The sequence below is a fragment of the Eublepharis macularius genome, chromosome 13 (genome assembly GCF_028583425.1).
Source record: "Eublepharis macularius isolate TG4126 chromosome 13, MPM_Emac_v1.0, whole genome shotgun sequence".
Taxonomy (NCBI): Eukaryota; Metazoa; Chordata; class Lepidosauria; order Squamata; family Eublepharidae; genus Eublepharis; species Eublepharis macularius.
This window is the reverse complement of record NC_072802.1, coordinates 67,586,082-67,606,233: the sequence shown is the minus strand read 5'-3', so window position 1 is coordinate 67,606,233 and position 20,152 is coordinate 67,586,082. Positions and strand designations below refer to the sequence as shown.

The 20,152-nt window shown below is 41.6% G+C and overlaps 1 protein-coding gene across 2 annotated transcripts in view; it reads right to left on the bottom strand.

Annotated features, from left to right (window-relative positions):
• SCARB1 (scavenger receptor class B member 1) overlaps positions 1-20,152 on the bottom strand; it is a 70,089-nt gene that overhangs the window by 35,252 nt on the left and 14,685 nt on the right. For both annotated transcript variants that reach the window (XM_054996085.1, XM_054996084.1), the window contains exons 2-5: positions 19,026-19,183; positions 13,699-13,840; positions 10,822-11,025; positions 8,761-8,856 (exon numbers count right to left, since the gene is read on the bottom strand). In XM_054996085.1, the coding sequence (XP_054852060.1) occupies positions 8,761-8,856; positions 10,822-11,025; positions 13,699-13,840; positions 19,026-19,183 (600 nt within the window). The remainder of the gene's footprint in view (positions 1-8,760; positions 8,857-10,821; positions 11,026-13,698; positions 13,841-19,025; positions 19,184-20,152) is intronic.

The window sequence follows — 20,152 nt, the reverse complement described above, 5'->3', positions numbered from 1 at the left end:
AACCTCTGGTTAGCCGCCTTCTGCAAGGTTGTGTTTTTTCTCCTTTTTTTTGTCATCCTAAAGAGATTTTCATTCATCAAACATATGAGCTATCATCAATTATGGTTGTTGGGGGTTTTCCGGGCTGTATTGCCGTGGTCTTGGCATTGTAGTTCCTGACGTTTCGCCAGCAGCTGTGGCTGGCATCTTCAGAGGTGTAGCACCAAAAGACAGAGATCTCTCAGTGTCACAGTGTGGAAAAGATGTAGGTCATTTGTATCTACTCAGGAGGGGTGGGGTTGAGCTGAGTCATTCTGTAAGAGTTTCCCAGGGTGTGGAATGCTAATGGCGGGAGGCTTCACTGTATCCTGAGGCGGTTCTTTTGCATATGGATTGGTGCTTGATGTGCTAATCTTCTCTGCAGGGCTATTGTCGGGTGTGGAGTGTTTTGTTGGCCTGGTGTTTTTCAGAACTGGAGCCCATGCTCTGTTCATTCTTAAGGTTTCTTCTTTCCTGTTGAAGTTTTGCTTATGCTTGTGAATTTCAATGGCTTCCCTGTGCAGTCTGACAAAGTAGTTGGAAGTGTTGTCCAGTATTTTGGTGTCCTGGAATAAGATACTGTGCCCTGTTTGAGTTAGGCTATGTTCAGCCACTGCTGATTTTTCAGGCTGTCCAAGTCTGCAGTGTCTTTCATGTTCTTTTATTCTTGTCTGGATGCTACGCTTTGTGGTCCCGATGTAAACTTGTCCACAGCTGCAGGGTATACGGTATACTCCTGCAGAGGTGAGGGGATCTCTGCTGTCTTTTGCTGATCGTAGCATCTGTTGTATTTTTCGGGTGGGTCTGAATACTGCTTGAAGGTTATGCTTTTTCATAAGCTTTCCCATCTGATCAGTAATTCCTTTGATATATGGCAAAAACACTTTTCCTGTGGGAGACTGTTTTTCTTTGGTTGTTTGATTCATCCTGGGTTTGATTGCTCTTCGGATTTCATTTCTGGAGTAGCCATTTGCCTGAAGTGCGTGGTTTAGATGATTAATTTCCTCATTGAGAAAGCGCGGCTCACATATCCGTCTTGCACGATCCACTAATGTTTTCATTATGCCTCTTTTCTGTCGGGGGTGGTGATTGGAGTTTTTGTGTAAGTACCGATCAGTGTGAGTTGGTTTCCTGTAGACCTTGTGACCTAACTTATTCCATCATTGTCTGACAACCAGTTACTTCCAATGGGACAACGAATTCTATGAACAGATGGATGGGGTGGCCATGGGGAGCCCACTCAGCCCAGTTATAGCAAACTTCTACATGGAACATTTTGAAAAAACAGCTCTAGAATCAGCACCCCACAAACCCAGTGTATGGTTCCGGTTTGTGGATGATACATTCATCATTTGGAGCCATGGGGAGGAAGAATTGATGGAGTTTTTGAATCATCTCAACAACATCCACCTGAACATACAATTCACAATGGAGAAAGAAAGTGAGGGAAAACTCTCATTCCTGGATACCTTGGTCATCCGCAAAGCAAACTTTCAGTTAGGTCACAAGGTCTACAGGAAACCAACTCACACTGATCGGTACTTACACAAAAACTCCAATCACCACCCCCGACAGAAAAGAGGCATAATGAAAACATTAGTGGATCGTGCAAGACGGATATGTGAGCCGCGCTTTCTCAATGAGGAAATTAATCATCTAAACCACGCACTTCAGGCAAATGGCTACTCCAGAAATGAAATCCGAAGAGCAATCAAACCCAGGATGAATCAAACAACCAAAGAAAAACAGTCTCCCACAGGAAAAGTGTTTTTGCCATATATCAAAGGAATTACTGATCAGATGGGAAAGCTTATGAAAAAGCATAACCTTCAAGCAGTATTCAGACCCACCCGAAAAATACAACAGATGCTACGATCAGCAAAAGACAGCAGAGATCCCCTCACCTCTGCAGGAGTATACCGTATACCCTGCAGCTGTGGACAAGTTTACATCGGGACCACAAAGCGTAGCATCCAGACAAGAATAAAAGAACATGAAAGACACTGCAGACTTGGACAGCCTGAAAAATCAGCAGTGGCTGAACATAGCCTAACTCAAACAGGGCACAGTATCTTATTCCAGGACACCAAAATACTGGACAACACTTCCAACTACTTTGTCAGACTGCACAGGGAAGCCATTGAAATTCACAAGCATAAGCAAAACTTCAACAGGAAAGAAGAAACCTTAAGAATGAACAGAGCATGGGCTCCAGTTCTGAAAAACACCAGGCCAACAAAACACTCCACACCCGACAATAGCCCTGCAGAGAAGATTAGCACATCAAGCACCAATCCATATGCAAAAGAACCGCCTCAGGATACAGTGAAGCCTCCCGCCATTAGCATTCCACACCCTGGGAAACTCTTACAGAATGACTCAGCTCAACCCCACCCCTCCTGAGTAGATACAAATGACCTACATCTTTTCCACACTGTGACACTGAGAGATCTCTGTCTTTTGGTGCTACACCTCTGAAGATGCCAGCCACAGCTGCTGGCGAAACGTCAGGAACTACAATGCCAAGACCACGGCAATACAGCCCGGAAAAACCCCCAACAACCATCGTTCTCCGGCCGTGAAAGCCTTCGACAATATCATCAATTACTTTGAAGCAATATGCATGTAAATAATAACAGCCCTGAAGCACTCTTATTTAACACGTTATCTGCCGCGCTGCAAGCACAACCTCAGAAATTGTACTCCCTCCTGTGAAAGGGAAAGGGGGAAATGCCTTTGCTAAGATAATGTCTTTCATCACACAAAAGGTACTCCATCTTGCAAAAAAGATAAAAGAAAACAACTGTCCTTAGACAACACCTCCTACCCATGTAAATACTTGCTTGAAAAATAAGTTACGAAATCTGCTGTCTGATTAATCAGACTTAAATATAGCAAAGGGCCACAGCGGGTAAAATGAAAAAGAGAAGAAAACACTGTGGAGTTATACCTGTTAAATTACTGACTTACGAATCCAAAACGAGTCTTATACATTAATCAAACACAGAAATGTAAAGACATTGTAATAATAGCAAAGCTATAAAGCATAACAAGAGAAACACAAAATAGAAGAACAAGATTGTTCAAGCAATTATTGTAAGGCCATTAACAAAATCAATTATAAACATAAACAGTGATGAAACCCAGCTGAAACTGAAATCCAGTTGAAATGGAAGAGATCTTAGGTATAATTTCATTTCATAGATCCAGAGGAGTTAGCCGTGTTAGTCTGTAGTAGCAAAATAGAAAAGAGCACCTTTAAGACTAACCAACTTTACTGTCGCATAAGCTTTCGAGAATCACAGTTCTCTTCGTCAGATGCATCTGTGATTCTCGAAAGCTTATGCTACAGTAAAGATGGTTAGTCTTAAAGGTGCTATTGGACTCTTTTCCCATGTCATAGGAAATCTTCCTCAAAGTCAGCTTCAGGAATTCAGCTTCAAGAGTGCTGTTCACAAACAGCATTTCAGCATTCAGCATTAAGTTTTGAAACAGTCTTAATCTGGAATTAACTATAGAGAAACCTCATAATTTACACCCAAACTGCAAGAAACCCTAGTCCTAAATGAGAATTGCCCACTAGAGATCTGCAAACTTACCCACTCTTCAAATCACAAATGAAATCACCAATCACATTTCAGATTTCAACAGAGTTGGCAAGGTTCTCATGTGATTAACAACATTTCATCATTTAAAAACGATTCCCTAAAAGGTGATTTCTTGCAGCTGGAAAAGCCTCATATAATCATTTAAAGCGCCAAAACATTATTTTATCAAGAATGTCTCTACAGCTAAGATCTACACATACTTCTCAAGGCTTTTCCTTTTAAATGAAAATGCTTCAAATAAAACAAGATAAATCAAGACTGATTCAACCCAAAGGGTGCATAGGACCAAGGCTTTTTTTCAGGGGGAAAAAGTTCCGGAGTTCCGGCACCTCTTGAAAATAATTTTACTAAACTATTGGGGAAATCCTGAGATTCCTACTGCCAGATTGGACCTCATTTACTCACTTCTAGCTATAGCTAAATTGACAATAGCTTCAAGCTGGAACCAAAGAACTGCTCCCTCCTTGAATAGTTGGAAAAACTGCATTTGGGACCACTTTATTATGCAAAATATTACAGACCAGATGGCTCAGAGAGAAAACTCGAACTACAAATCATATTTTCTTGAAAAATGGCTTCCAGTCTTAGACTACCTGATTAAAGAAGATACTGGATATAAAAATACAACAAAAGACCCCTACTATTCCATGGCTTATCTATAATTATAATATTCAATTCTGCTTATAAGAAATTCACATTTTCTTTTCTTAAGATAGGCTTCCATTTTGCAGGATTTGTGGTGTGCTGTTTACAAGTTAAAAACTTTTTCTATTGTTACTATGTTCTAAGTTTATGATTAATGTTGAACATTATTTCCATGTTAATGAATATATCTGTTTAATATATTGTATATTTAAGTACTGTTGTTAGTTGAAAAACTTTGTAAAAAACGAATTAAAAAAAATTTACAAAACAAAATGGTCACATGGCCAGTCGCCCCACCCCCTGATCTCCAGACAGAGGGGAGTTTAGATTGCCCTCTGCGCCACTGAGCGGCACGGAGGGCAATCTAAACTCCCCTCTGTCTGGAGATCAGGGGGCGGGGCCACCAGCCATGTGACCATTTTCTCTGAGGGCAACCCACTGAGTTCCACCACCTCTTTTCCCAGAAAAAAAGCCCTGCACAGGACCATTATCTATGAATCCAGAACACCTTCTGTTGTAACCATGTCTTTCTACCATCATTATGGTTGTACAAATGTGGTTTATATTGAAAGATCACCAAAAAACATAGATCTTCAACCAAATGACTTTTTCCCACAAAGTGTGCTACCATAGGTGCCTGAATTATTTTATTCTTAATTCTAGATTTATGTTCCATGAGAAACATACTACTACCAACATATAACAACTGACAAGGACACATAATCGCATATACAATCCTCTTTGAATTACAGTTAGTAAAATGTGACAACTTAAAGAGTAAATGCCCTACGGATGACAGAATTCTTTTATCTCCATCGCTAAGGAACATATGGAGCAGTTGCCACATTCGAAGTGCCCTATCGCACTCAACCTCTCTTTATGTTTATGTGTAAAGTCAGCTCTAACCATCACATGTGATATTTTTTGTCCTTTGAAAGGCACAAGCAATGGAATTAACTGCTTGGGGCGGTTTCTCTTTAAATAAAACTTCATGTTTAACAGATGGAGCCTTCATTTTCGCTGTTTGTACCAGGGTTCCGAAACATATCCACGAATGAAATCACATAGGTCAGCTGAATTTCTCTTAAGCTGTAAGAACTGACCATAGGGCAAGTTATACTTTAAATGCCAAAGGTGAGATGAACAAAAATGTAGGAAAGAAATTCTATCAGTCAATTTCTTAAAAATACAGACAGCCAGTACATTATTGGTTTTTCTACAGACAACATTCTATTCTGACATGAAAATTTAGTAGACAAATGAATTGTATTTACCCATTCAAAAATTATTGTACCCTATGCCGGTGAGCGAAAACCAAAAAATATCATCAATGAACTGCCTGTACAGCAAAATATCTTTAAAGAAAGGGTGGTACTCCCGATTACAAATAATTCTTTCTTCTATGGAAGTGAAGAACAAATTGGCAATACTAGATGCAAAGGGGACTACCCATAGCAACTCCCTTAATATGATAAGAGAACTCCCTGTCAAATCTCAAATAATTCTTCTCTAATTCCATCAAGAAAAAAGTGGGAAGATGTACATCGGATCTTAAATTGATAACCGTTACAGCTATTGATGTAGCCTCATCGTGAGGGACGTTAGTATACAGTGACGTCACATCCATTATGACAAAAACAGAACTATCAGGAATATGTAAATTCCCTATTTTACATATGAAATCCTTTTGCGTCCTTTACATATGCTAAGGATTTAGTAACAAAGGGCTTCAAAAACAAATCCACATACTAGAACAAGGGCTCCAAAACAAGAGTCTAAGCCTGACACAATTCGTCTGCCAGGAGGGGGGAAACCTGGTTTGTGTATTTTTGGAATATAGTAGAATACTGGAATACTCGGGTATTCGTTAAACAAAAATTTAGAAACGAATTGATCTATCTAACCCAAAGAGAGGGCATCCTCTAAAGTGATCTTAATGACCCATTAAATGTGTGTCATGGGGTCATTAGAAATTGGGATATAACATGAGTGGTCAGCCAACTGGCGCTTAATTTCCTGGCAATAATCAGTTGTATTCAAAATCACTACTGCATTGCCTCTTTTCTGCTTCTTTAATTATTATTGACTAGTCCTCTGCTAGGTTATTCAAACCTTCTTTTGCCTGGATTGTTAAATTATAATTTTTCTGTTTAAAAGAATCCTTCAATTTATTTATGTCCCTAGGGACTAATCTTTCAAAAACCTGCAGGTAACAGTCATTCAGAGTTGGGGGAAAATGGACTTAGGTTGAAATCTGCTGAAACAACACTTAGCCGTATTCCCTCAAACCCCCTCAATTTAAGTTGTCTCATCAATTGGAAAAAATCAATTCAATTCTGAAATGAATTATATCTAAGTGTCTGTAAAAACCCTTAACCAAAACTTAAAATACAATTCAAGAGTCTAGTAGCACCTATAAGACTGACAAAATTTGTGGTCGGGTATGAGCTTTCGCGAGGTGCTACAGGACTTTTGCTCTTTTCTACTGCTACAGACAAACTAACATGGCTACCCAACTTGATCTTAAAACAATGTTCAAAACAAGGCAGGTTTTGTGAGGACAATAATAAATAGGACTTTGCTCCTCCCCAGAGGTAGTAGCTGTGTCCTCACCCTCCGTAGTATCTAGTCCAGAACTGGACTGAGTGAAATCTGCCCAAGAAACTCTTTTTTGGCTGGGATTTGCCAGTGAACACCATTTGTACACTCTCGATAAGAGCTCAGGATCAAACCACACGAGACAATACACACTTGAATTACACTCAAATTACACTCAAATGACAAAATACACTCGAATTACCCGTGTCATTCGAGTGTATTTTGTCTCTTGTGGTGAGACTCAGTCCTTAGTGCCTCTGTCAAACTTCTTAGCTTTAAGTTAACTGCCTAAGAATTTGTTTCCATTTCTTTAAATTGTGACTCAAAATCATCTGGGTGGAGAGAAGTCTCTTTTAATGTCTGTTCTATGGATGTGAAATCACCTTTAGGGAATCATTTTTAAAATGATGAAATGCTGTTAATCGGATGAGAATCCTGCCAACTCTGTTGAAATCTGAAGCTGGTGTTGCTCTTAGAAAAAGGTGATTGGCCTTTTGTTTGTGATTTGAAGAGTGGGTAAGTTTGCAGATCTCTAGTGGGCAATTCTCATTTAGGAGTAGGATTTCTTGCAGTCTGGGTGTAAATTGTGAGGTTTCTCTATCGTTAGTTCCAGATAACGATTGTTTCAAAACTTCATGCTGAAATGCTGTTTGTGAACAGCGCTCTTGAAGCTGAATTCCTGAAGCAAACTTTGAGGAAGGCTTCCTTTGAAATTATAGCAAGGCTTTCATCAGTTTAACTGGGTTTCAGTTCTAAATGGGTTTCATCACTGTACATGCCTGTAATTGATTTTATTAATTACATTACAATAATTGTTTGAATAATCTTGTGCTTCTGTTTTGTGTTTCTATTGTTATACATTATAGTGTCTTTACACTTCTATATTGGATTAATATATAAGACTTGTTTTTGATTCATATGCCTGATTAAATCAGGGCATTTTATGAATCAAAACAAATCAAATCGGACTGAACATTTTAGCCTCACCAAACCAAACAAACACCCCAAATAAACCCATACTGCAAACCGGCAGGACCCACACCAGCTGCAGAATTTTAGTTTCTTATGGGTGCAGAATTTGAGCTGAATTGATGGAGAACTCAAACAGCTTTCTTTTTTGCTTTCGCTTTTTATAAAAAAGTGGTGAACGTTTAAAAGTTCTTAGTATATTGGAATACTTTAAACAAGGCCTTTTGTTTTCTGATGTGAGAACAGGAGTTTTTAAAGCAAAAGGCCTCCCAGTCAAACTTAGAAAGTATTGTGAACCCATCATGAACCAGAGGACAGAGAATACTACTAATCAAAGTAACATTATTGCATGGAAAAACCAGTTTGGCTGATTTTTTCCCTCTTCAAAACAGACAAGAGTTTGATGACCGTAATAATTTCCTGACCTTTTTCGTGTCAGAGTGGATAGATAAGATTTATGAATATGCATCAATGGCCAAATTAACTACTTATCTACGTAACAGAACAATAGCCGAATTTTGGGGAAAATGGAAGGATTTCTTTGACTACTTAGGCAGAAATTAACATTAATTAAGGTAACTTAGTATAAAGATAAGAAGATAAAACATAGGGAAATGATTAATCAAAAAAGCTGATATTATAGTTTGAATAAATATAAGTAACCAAGGAAGGGGAAGGAGAGCCAATAATACAATTACATTTAATTACGGCAAATTTTGAATGTATTCTCTATTTGTTCAATGTAATTTTAAACGCTGTGCTTGTATAAGTCTTAAACTAATTCCAAATGTACTGTTTATATAAGTTTGTATAAGTCTCAATTCAATTTCAAATGTAGTGTTTGTATAATCTTTTATTATGCACTTTCTATTTGCATACCTTTTCTTTTAAATAAAATTTCAAAAAAAAAAAATTTCCCTACCTTTTTTAATCCATTCCAGTTATCCACCATTTGGACTTTAGAAATGTCATCAACACCCGTGTTCACTGTGAACATCCCCATATGACTGTTGTTGAACTGTAAAGGATGAGAAACAGAAGGGCATTGGGTGAGGCATTTTGCAACAAACAGTGCAATCCTAAGCCAAGTTAGGCCAGTCTAAACCCACTGATTTCAATGGGCTGAGACTCCAATAACGCTGTCCAGGATTGCACTGTTAAGATCCCATTTATTAAACACAGAGAGAAGGAATTATTTACTTACTTATTTATATCCTGATTTTCTCGCCAATGGGGACACAAAGCAGCTGACAATTGTTGCCCTCTCACATTTTTATCCTCACAACAACCCTATAAGGTAGGGTTAGGTGGAGAGTATGTGATTGGCTCAAGGCCACTCAGTAAGTTTCCATGACAACAGTGGGGACTTGAACCTGGGTCCGACCCTCTAACTGTTACACCGAGGAGGGGGTTACAGCTCAGAAGCAGGACTCCTTTGTAGGCACAGTGCCTGTAAATAGGGTTTCAAGGATGGGACAGAGCTCTCCGTAGGCCCCAATCCCACGAGGCAAAAACAAGTTAGGTGGACCAGTGGTACAACACATTGGTATTGAATGCAGGCTCAATTCTCTTCTTGTCACAGCTGCCTGGAAAGAATCCTGCTAATAAAGTCCTTTTTATCTGCACGGATTTTATCTCACCTTTCTTCCTTCCAGGGTAGTATACTCTTAAGTTTATCCTCACAATTGTCCTGTGAGGAAGATCAGGCCTATAGTAAGACACAGGGCTTTTTTCCTGGGAAAAGAGGTGGTGGAACTCAGTGGGTTGCCCTCGGAGAAAATGGTCACATGGCCGGTGGCCCCGCCCCCTGATTTCCAGACAGAGGGGAGTTGAGATTGCCTTCCGCGCCGCTTGGCGGCGCGGAGGGCAATCTCAACTCCCCTCTGTCTGGAGATCAGGGGGGCGGGGCCACCAGCCATGTGACCATTTTCAAGAGGTTCCGGAACTCCGTTCCGCCGTGTTCCTGCTGAAAAAAAGCCCTGGTAAGACAGACAGGCCAAGAAGCTTTGTGTCTGAGTGGGGACTTGAATCCAAGTCTGTCCAGTGTGGGTCTAAACACTACTCCCCAGCAGTGCTTGAAACTTAATCCGAAGTTAATCTCACAATTCATTCAATTACATCCAAAATCTAAAGAGGCTGCTGTTCTTGCAGGAGAGGCCATGCGACCTGCTTAGACAAGCATAAGAAATTCTCTTTAAAAATTAACAAAAGCGTTAAAGAACAGCACCCCAGCTCTCTCTCTTCTGCTTTCCGCTATATGGATCCAACCCTATTTTTCATAGAATCATAGGGTTGGAAGGGGCCTCCAGGGTCATCTAGTCCAACCCCCTGCACAATGCAAGAAATTCACAACTACCTCCCTCCCTTTCCCTCCCCCCCCAGTGACCCCCCTGCTCCATGCCCAGATGATGGCAAAACATTTCCAGGATCTCTGGCTAAGCTGGCCTGGAGAAAATTGCTTCCTGACCCCAAGGTGGCAATTGGCATTACCTTGAGCATGTAAGAAGGGGCCACGAGAACTAAACACTGATGTAACCCTTCCTGCCCTCCCTCTCATGATCTGCCCACATTTACAGAATCAGCATTGCTGTTATTTTGGCAGTCATTTTGTTAGAGAAGCATGCATGAGATGGGGTGTGTGTGGATTTTCAGCCAGGCATCCTTGCTTTTCTACTTTCTACCACATTTCTTAAGAGTCCATCATCCCGGAGAACCAATGTGGTTAGCGTGTTGGACTAGCATCTGGGAGACCCGGGTTCAAGTCCACCGCTCTGCCACAGAAGCCAGCTGGATGACCATCGGCCAGTCACACATTCTCAACCTAACCTGCCCCGCAGGGTTGTTGTGAGGATAAAATTGAGGAAAGGAGAATGATGGTAAGCTGCTTTGGGCCCTCATTGAAGAGAAAAGGCGCGGTCTAAATAAACTAAGTAAGTTAACTAAAATAAAATCCCTTGCTGCGTCTCCTGGCAGTTTAACTCACATCGACAAATAAACCAAACTTGTCATTGAATGGAACCAATCCAGGTTTGATGGTGTTCAGGAACTTCAAGAGGGGGTCTTCATAGCCCCACAAAATCTCTCCAACCGTCCGGTTCATGAAGCCCTTCTGCTTGAAGAAGGAGAAAGCAGTGCTAATTGCCACCCTCACCGAAGGTGGATAATGCTCCATCATCACTGCACCTCCCTGGGGGAAAGAAAAGGCAGCGTGGGTTACTAACAACTACGCGTTTCACAAGTATAGATAGCATGTTCCTGGATACTGCTACACACATTCCTGATGGGCGTAGATCCAGAGGAGTTAGCCAAGTCAGTCTGTAGTTGCAAAAGAGTAAAGAGTCCAGTAGCACCTTTAAGACTAACCAACTTTATTGTAGCATAAGCTTTCGAGAACCACAGCTCTCTTTGTCAGATGGATCGTCAGCTTTTGAGAACCACAGCTCTCTCTGTCAGATCTATGAAGATAGCTATGGTTCTTGAAAGCTGACAATGTATCTGATGAAGAGAGCTGTGGTTTTCAAAAGCTGACGATCCATCTGACAAAGAGAGCTGTGGTTCTCGAAAGCTTTATGCTACAATAAAGTTGGTTCGTCTTGAAGGTGCTACTGGACTCTTTACTATTCTTGATGGGGTCGCTGGAAATCCAGACCCCATCAACTGATTCAAGAATATGGTATGATACTTACAGCCTTTCCTATGGGTGGTTTCCTGTGCTCTGTATGCAGGTGCAACCCTTTATTAAAACAAGAACTACTTATAGAGAAAGCTGCTCAAGCAGGCTTAGGACTCCCTGCTCTATGTGAGAATCAAATATCCTACCCAGTTCAACCAGCCTCATTACTTCAGTATGCTAATAGTCCCAAACCTGAGGTGGTCGTACATGGCTGCACGTTGCAACCTGTTGCCGACAGCCCAAATGAACGGCCACTTCCGCAGGATACCATCAGATCAACGCTTCTGCAACTGCCCTTTGGCTAAAGTTGACTCGCTGTCCCATACCTTCTCTCACTGTCCAAAGTACGAATCAGCCACAGAGAGATTCTTAAAAAAATGTCTACTGAGGCATTCAAGATAGAAAAGCATCCAGTAGCACCTGGCAATAGTGCCATCTAGCAGTCATCGAGAGGTCCACAGCCCCCGGGATGGTAAAAATAGCCGCTCTGTGCTGGGAACTCGCTGGTCGTCAGGAGGGGCACGTGCAGACGCGGACACACAATCACAGGTCTGGTGCGGGCAGGACACGCGCTGAAATTCTGAAACGGCCACGGGCGGGCCGAAACAGACGGGAGCGCGGACACGTGCGCAACCACGTGTAGTTCTTAACGTGTGTTTTGGCTCTAAGACTAGCCAACTTTACTGTAGCATAAGCTTTCGAGAACCACAGCTCTCAAAAGTGCATTTGAGGAAGAGAACTGTGGTTCTCGAAAGCTTATGCTACAGTAAAGTTGGTTAGTCTTAAAGGTGCTACTGGACTCTTTTCTATTTTGCTACTACAGACTAACATGGCTAACTCCTCTGGATCTATGAGCCAGTCAAACATTACTGATGCCTCAAAATTATGACTATTACTGAGTAGCCTTTGTAAAAACTGCATTGTAGACGTGGCAACCTTTTGTCTAACTGTTATTTTTAATTCTTCAACTTTGTTAGAGTGTATGGCCTTTGGGCTGTTAAGCTGAATAAACTGAAACTTTATTAAGACAGCAAGAGCCAAACCAGATGTGACAGCACCCACAGGTCCAGCCTGTGGATGCCACTGCTATTTTAATGACTTTTTTATTTATAAACTTTTACAACAATAACAATACTAAATGATAACAATACAACTATAACTTTGTTTCAAATGATAGTACAATACTATTTATATGAGAAATAACTTAATTACAAATCCAAATTAATTAATATAAATAAAAATCAATATATTTCTTAGGTACAGTTGTCTCTTTAGAAGTATATTTTGTGATGTAGTGCAAAAAGGGGAGCCACCTCTCAACAAAGAAGGATTGATAATTAGGATTTTCTGATAAGGCTATTTGGTCAGTCATTTTGTCAGATATGATCCCAGATTTTTAACAGTGGGTGCCACTGCTATTTTAAAATGACTTTAAAATGCTGTGAGTGCCAGAACAGCTACGGGGGATGAGATGCAGTCATTTTGGCTCTTGAAAAGGCACAGGGGGTGGAATAACGAGTGCCTCAGCCTGCGATAATGTGGGCCTGATCAGGATTAGGCCCTCAAGACATTTTAAAATCGCTTTAAAATGGCAGCGGTGTCCATGTCTTGGATCTAAGGATGCCATCACATCTAGTTCAGCCCTAACTTGATATGCTTTCCCCCCCACACACTGCAAAAACAAAAAATAGCCTATTTCAGACATTAGTTGCAATAACACAAACTCAGGTCACAAATGCATCACATCTCAGCTTCCTAACTAGCATGTAAGTAGCTTAAGCGTTTTTAGGCAGGCCTGGTTTATACCCAATACAGAATGAGGTGATAAAAAGGAATGCAGCAATTCAGACAGCGGGTTAGACATTCCAGTGTTCCTTCACATATGAAAACTCCTTGCAAAGTAGAAAACTAGCACAGCAAGCAGAATGCTTTTATACGCCCCCATTCCATTCTGTGCTGGCTATCTATTAGCAGGGAACTATTTGCACAGGAGGGGCATTCCAAAAGTGCCTCTCATTTGAAAAAAAACTCTATTTTTAAATGGGGGAAGCAGCGATTCTCAGGAAGCTGCTGTCTGTACATATTGTACATTAGTTTATTTTTCCTATGCTCCTGCAAAATAATTTGCACACAGGCTGAAATAATACTACTTTTACTAAAGTTCCCAGGAGCTGTGGGCTCTCTTACCAGCGCCAAGATGTTTGGTACAACAACATAATCTTCTTCTGTTCCATTTGACATGTCTGGTTGGAAGTAGAAGCGCCGGTACTCCAGGAAGGAGACTGTATAATTTTTGTGGAAGGTGATGTTTTTTTTATCCCTAAATTCCCTGCAAGAGACACCCATCTTACATCAGTATCTAATTTATTACCTGCAAGGTAGAGAGAAAGATAACATACTGCCGGTAGATAGAGAGATAACATACTGCCGGTAGATAGAGAGATAACATACTGCCGGTAGATAGAAAGATAATATACAGCCGGTAGAAAGGACTTACTGAAACCAGTATTATTAAGTAATATGAAGGCAGGAGGTTTTGTTTGTTTTAAAAGACATTGTAAGTATAATGCCCTGGCTCTGCTCCTGCAACATAACCTTCACAAGATCAAAGATGATAAAGGAACACTGGGAGATTTTAGAACATCAGCTGACAGAATACTAAAGACGGCTGTCATATTTCTTGCTGATTCTACATGTTCCTGTCACCATCAGTTCCAGTCTGCCTCATTTCTGTTGCCCTCCCTTATTCTTTGATAACAAACAAGAGGCAACCCCCATGTGACAAAACCGAAGAATCAACTACAAAACACTCAGGGGTAAATCCAATTCTCAAAGTCCCAAATTATCAAAATATATTTGGATATACTTAAAGTGCTCGGAAGTACAATAAATTTGCTAAATATATCAATGAATCACTATATACAACAATTTAAATGGCCATCATAAAAAGTTAACACAGCAGACAATGTATGTCAATTTCATAAGACCGACCCTCCAAAAAGTCATTCGGCACTGGATATAGTCTCTTTTGTAAACATCTGTTTATTCTCTGCTCTTCCTATAATCCAGGCATCCAAGACTTGCACGTGACCATCAGTTCATTAGAAAAGGCAAATATTGAAGAAGGTAAGTATAGATACAATAAATATAATTTCCTCTGTTTGTTCTTTGTTCTTTTTGCAGGTGGATGAAGACAGAAAGAACCAGGGACCACCAGGAGCCCCGGGCTGGCCCGACAAGCAGCCGGCTTATTAATTAATTAGCTTGTTTAATCTCACCAAGATTTCCTCAGGGGCCACAGAAGACTCCCACCACAGCTTTTCAGCCAGTGACAGCAAAGAAACTCTTACGTGTAGTACATTAACAGCACAGCAAGGTCAGTCAAGACGAAATGAAAGCTCTCCACCTGAGACCGCAAACAACCACCACCAGTCACAATAAATAAGAATGGCCTTAATAGAGCAATAATCTAAGACTCAGACTAAGGTAGCTTCCTGTCTTCATTTGTCCTGCTTTAAACGAAGAATCTGATAAATGTACATTTAAGCAAGCTTTAATTAATTATATATTTTCCCCAAATCTAGGACTAGACTAAAGTTTGTGCTAGAAATGATGATGTACGTGAGAATTTCATTCCTGTTAGCGTTGTTCTGGGTGCTTATATTTGGCTTATGTCTGTCTCGTTTGCAGACTAGGGAATTCTACTTTCTCCACTGGTGGAGTGAGACCTACCCATTCACTCATGCTGCAGACAGGGCTGTGCTAAATTTAGCATAATGTAGGGGAGGGCTTGTGGCTCAGTGGTGGAGCATCTGCTTGGCATGCACAAAGTCCCAGGTTCAATTCCTGGCATGTTCAGGTAAGGAACAGGTAGTAGATAGTAAGAAAGACCATGGAGAACTGACCATACTAACTTTGCTGGACCAAGGGTCTGATTCAGTATTAAGGCACCTTCATATGTTCAAGCAGAGGCTGAACGATTGGTGTGGAATGGTCCTACTTTGGATTTCTTGCTCTCAGCAGGTAAGAGGCCTATTTATTTATTTATTGGATTTCTATTTTGCCCTCCCTGCAAGTGGGTTCAGGGCGGATCACATCATCTAAAAACAGAGTAATGTAATTAGATACAATCATTAAAAACATAAAAATCATTAAAAGCATAAAAATCATTAAAAACATAAAAACACAGTCAATTATAATACAAAAAATAATTTCCCAGATGGCGGCAATCACTACTTAGCTAATTAAAAACGGGGGGTGGACAGATCTGATGGGGAGGTTTAAATCGTTCACCTCCTCCTCCTCCTCCAAGGCCAGCGGAAGCCTGGCCTAGCCTCAACCACATGCCTGGCGGAATGTCTGTCTTATAGGCCCGGCGGAAAGATAGCAAATCCTGCCAGGCCGTAGTTTCAATAGACAGATAGTTCCACCAGGTCGGAGCCAGGACTGAAAAGGGTAAGGTTAAGGCCTAGAAGGACAGTATGCCTTTTATATACAACTGAGGCACAAATGATGGCAAAACATGCAAACATTATTCACCACGAGCAAACAGAGAATGATCCAAGGCGAATGATCTGGAGGATAATTTCCCTGCAAGGAAGAAACGGAAGCGACATTCCAACTGAACCAGCAACCTTGTTGACTCCAGTCGTCTCCTCCCTGCGAGACACCTTCTACCAGGCACCAACTACGGAGTCGGCAACAATAATATGCTGACAGCAGACTTCCACACAAAAATTGATCACACCAGCAGTGCATTTGCGTGACAACCATCAAATCAAAGGTGTGGACTCCAGCTGTATCCTTATCTGGGAACTAGAACATCTTGTCCTAGGCAATAGCTTTAATGCTCTAAGGTGTGTGTGAGTAAGCCCACTTCAAGCGAGTGGGGCCAAGTCTGTTTTCACCAGCGGCACATTTCCAGAACTGGTTCAAAAGAAGAATTATGTAACTAGGGGCAACAAGCAATGGAAAAGTAATCGACCGGGCGAAAAGTATCTTTTGTTACCTTGGCTGTAGATCTAAAAGATGTAGGATGAGGGGTGGGGACAGGGGTGGAAGATTGAGCAATGAAACTATAGGAAGTTCTAGAGCTGAACACTGTTCCTTTGACCAGGAAGCATTACAGGTTATTTATAACCTGCCTAAGTAGGTTTATAAGATTACACGGGCATGCTTATAATGTCATAATCTACCACGGAAGGAGGGCTGGTTATTCCTGCCTTTCTTCCTATCCCAGTACACCCAAAGCACATCAAGGTGCAATACGGAGAGACGTTAGCAATCTTTTCACTAGAACCAGAGAAGAGCAGCGCTTAGCTTGTCTGACGTGGACTGGACAGGTTTGGGTTTATTTATTCACTTCAATCGTAGCCCATCCTTTTTGCTGAGGCTCCAGGCAAATGAGAAAATAGAACACAAACAGTGTATGACATCAGATAAGCAATGAAACAGGGCTAGGATTACAAAATCAGAAGACAACGCAGACCAAAAAAAACAAACAAAGGAGAAAAAGGATTACTAAAGTAGAAGAGGCAGTTCAAGAAAGGTAATGCATGCAATAAGTACTGCAAGAGACTGCAAAATTCTTATAAAATAATTCCATTCTACCATAGCCTTGCTTCCTTTTTAAAAATATGCTCCCCCACACACACATTTCTGTTTTACACAATCTGCATAATGATAGAAGTGTGGGAGTGTATCTGACTGCCTCATGCAGGCCGTATCACCAGGCAGAAGCCACAACAAAGAATAAACGTGACCTAGTGGCTGCCGATCTTGCCAATTTGTAGGGCGGCCTCTGCAGAAGGCCCTGTTCAGATGAGCAAAGCTGTTGTGGCAGGGCGTGGTAGGAAAGATACGTGAGATCTTTGTAGATGATAGCCAATATCTTAAATTGAACCTAGTAACTGATCAGTAACCAACAGAATGACAGCAGAAGAGGTGTGATTAGTTGATTTACTTCATTTATACCACATCTTCCTCTCCAAAGGTGGCTTACATAAATATCCTCTCCATCCATTTTATCATCTCAACAAAACCTGTGTGGTAGCTTAAACTGAGAGTGTGTGATTGGCCCAGAGTCACCTTGCGAGCTTCCACAGCATCGCGGGGATTCAAGCCTGGTTCTCCCAGATTCTAATCCAACACTCTAACCACTATACAATCTCTGCCCAGCTCCCAAAAATAACTGAGCTGTGGTGCCCTTTACCGAATCCCCACTCAACAACAAAGCTCCCCGGGTGACCTTCGGCCAGTCACTTTCACTCAGCCTCACCCACCTCACTGGGCTGTTGTGAGGCAGAGGAAGTTACATATGCGGCACCAAATTTCTTGGAGGAACAGTTGGATAAGAACGTATTACAGAGACGTCTTCTTTCTTGCGGCGAACCAAGCTTGCTACTGGCCGCAAAAATTTGGGACTCTGGTTTCTTTCTCTACAGCAAACACTATGCCAGGCAAACTAAAGCAGGACAAATGTGCTCTTAAAAAAGAGGCCGAGATTACCCACACATCTTTTGTCCCAGGCAGAGTAGGGAACATCTACATGCATGAATTTCTAGAGAGAAGAGCTAATTATGTAACATATACCAGCATATGACATCCAAGATGGACCAGCAATCTGATCTAGTACCAGGCAGCTTCTGTGCTTACAATCCGTAACATTGGGCAAGCATCCGCCCAGGAACAGCTTGTTTGTCTTTATTACCTCGCCCAGCTATCAGCAGCCCCAACAGAGTATTGTATGTCTTCTGGGTCACATCTTCAATTAACGTAGGGTGGAGGCTCCTGACCTTATCAAACCTGTAGGTGCTATTGGAATTTTGGTGCCCCTCCCAGCAAATGGCTGCTGAAGGGACTAGGACAAAATCTGGACAGGTTCCAAAGTCAAGCATCCTCCTAAAGTGGAAGCAGATATTCCTGAATGGGAATTTCCAGCTGCGGCAAAGACGATGAAGACTCTTGTGGGTATTTACCTCCAGCATATTTTGCTGGGTAATCCACAGAGACCCTTATTTTGTCACATGTTTCTACATGAAGGACAAAATGAAATTGAAGCTCTGGCACATTTTTCCATTGACTCCTGTATAAAATCCTGACCGATACAGTCATACAAGAATTTATTAGCAGATTGCCAGACTTTACAGAAAACACATTTCCTTGCTGATTTAGAGTTCTGTGTTAACAGCACCACTAATTTTCAGTTGCTGATAGGCACTGGTAAACATTTTGCTGGACTCGAACAGATGCAACAAGATTGGCCTTTCAGGGAATCATCTGTTGCTCTCCCCAAGTTTTGCAAAGACCTACGAGTGATGCAAAGAAATGGAACTGAAATTAAAAGAAGCTGTTTTAAGACATCACCTGTGCTTTTGGCTCAACTCTGGCACGTATCTATAGAAATTGGGCAAAGGATTTTCTTAAAAAGATTACGCCATTCACATTTGCACTTTTTCTCAAAACCAGAACAGAAAGCCCATGCCAGGAAATCAAGCGAGAGAACGTGCACCAACCTGTAGACATACGGTCCACGCTGCCTTACTGCCGGTTTCATTCCATTAAGAACTTCATTCGGATTCAGCACCTCAAAGATATAGACTGAGAAGTAGAAAGGGACCGGGATTTCTTTCCACAGCTGGAAAAACGAGCTGTCGGGCTGTATCCTCACATTCTGTAAAGGCAAGCAAACCATAGGCTTAGCATAGGTTGAGGTGATCATACTGGCCAAAGTTAGTGGCATATGAACAGCAGTCCAGAGGCACCACTGGGGTCCACAGCGGGCAGACAGAACCACCCAGTAGGGCAAACAAACATCTCTTGAAGACAACCAGGCAAGAAAGCTTTGCAAAAGTGGCTCCCTTCCCCCCCCCCCCCGCCGACTCAACTGGTCAGCAGATTGTCAGATAAGCCCCAGCATGTCTGTCATGGTTCTGTTTTATTCATGCTTCAGTGATGTTCTGTTTTTATTGCCCGTGTTCTCAGCCCTCTGAGAATATGCAAAGGTACCCTGCGCAGGGAGAGAATGCTTGCTTGTTCATTTTGCAGATGTTTTCATAAGTCACTAGCCGGCTTGGGAGAGTGACCTTGGAGTCTAGCAGAGACTGCATCAACGGTCCGAAAGACCTAAAGACTGTGGAATGCTTACGATTCCCTTCCTGTGTTCTCACACTTTACACGCTCAAACTCTAACAGACTTTCCTACACTATGGGGGGCGGGGCGGGGTTTTGAACTATAATCCCCTTAGCTTTAGTTACTAGCCTCATTCCAGCCAATAACCTTGTACAGTTATCTTGATACTGGTATGCTCATCAATAAAGTAACTTTAACTCATACACAATGAGTGATGCAGTGAAGTGCTTTGGGATATCATGCAAGACCTGACACAGATGAGTGACATCGTTATGCGAGAACAGGCTAGCAGGAACTCTGGTAGGTTGGTACCACTGGCAAGGTTCAAACTACACATGACACTGGTAGTTCCGCATTTGGAAATGTGCAAGCAGTCTTTTCTTTCCAAACAGCAGCCGTACAAAGAAGGGGTGGGTGGAAAGGATGGGAGATCAGCTGTATTCTACAGCACAGCAGAAAGGGGAAGGTTTAAAACTTGTTACCTCTGCACTTTTTGCTTGATTAAAAACA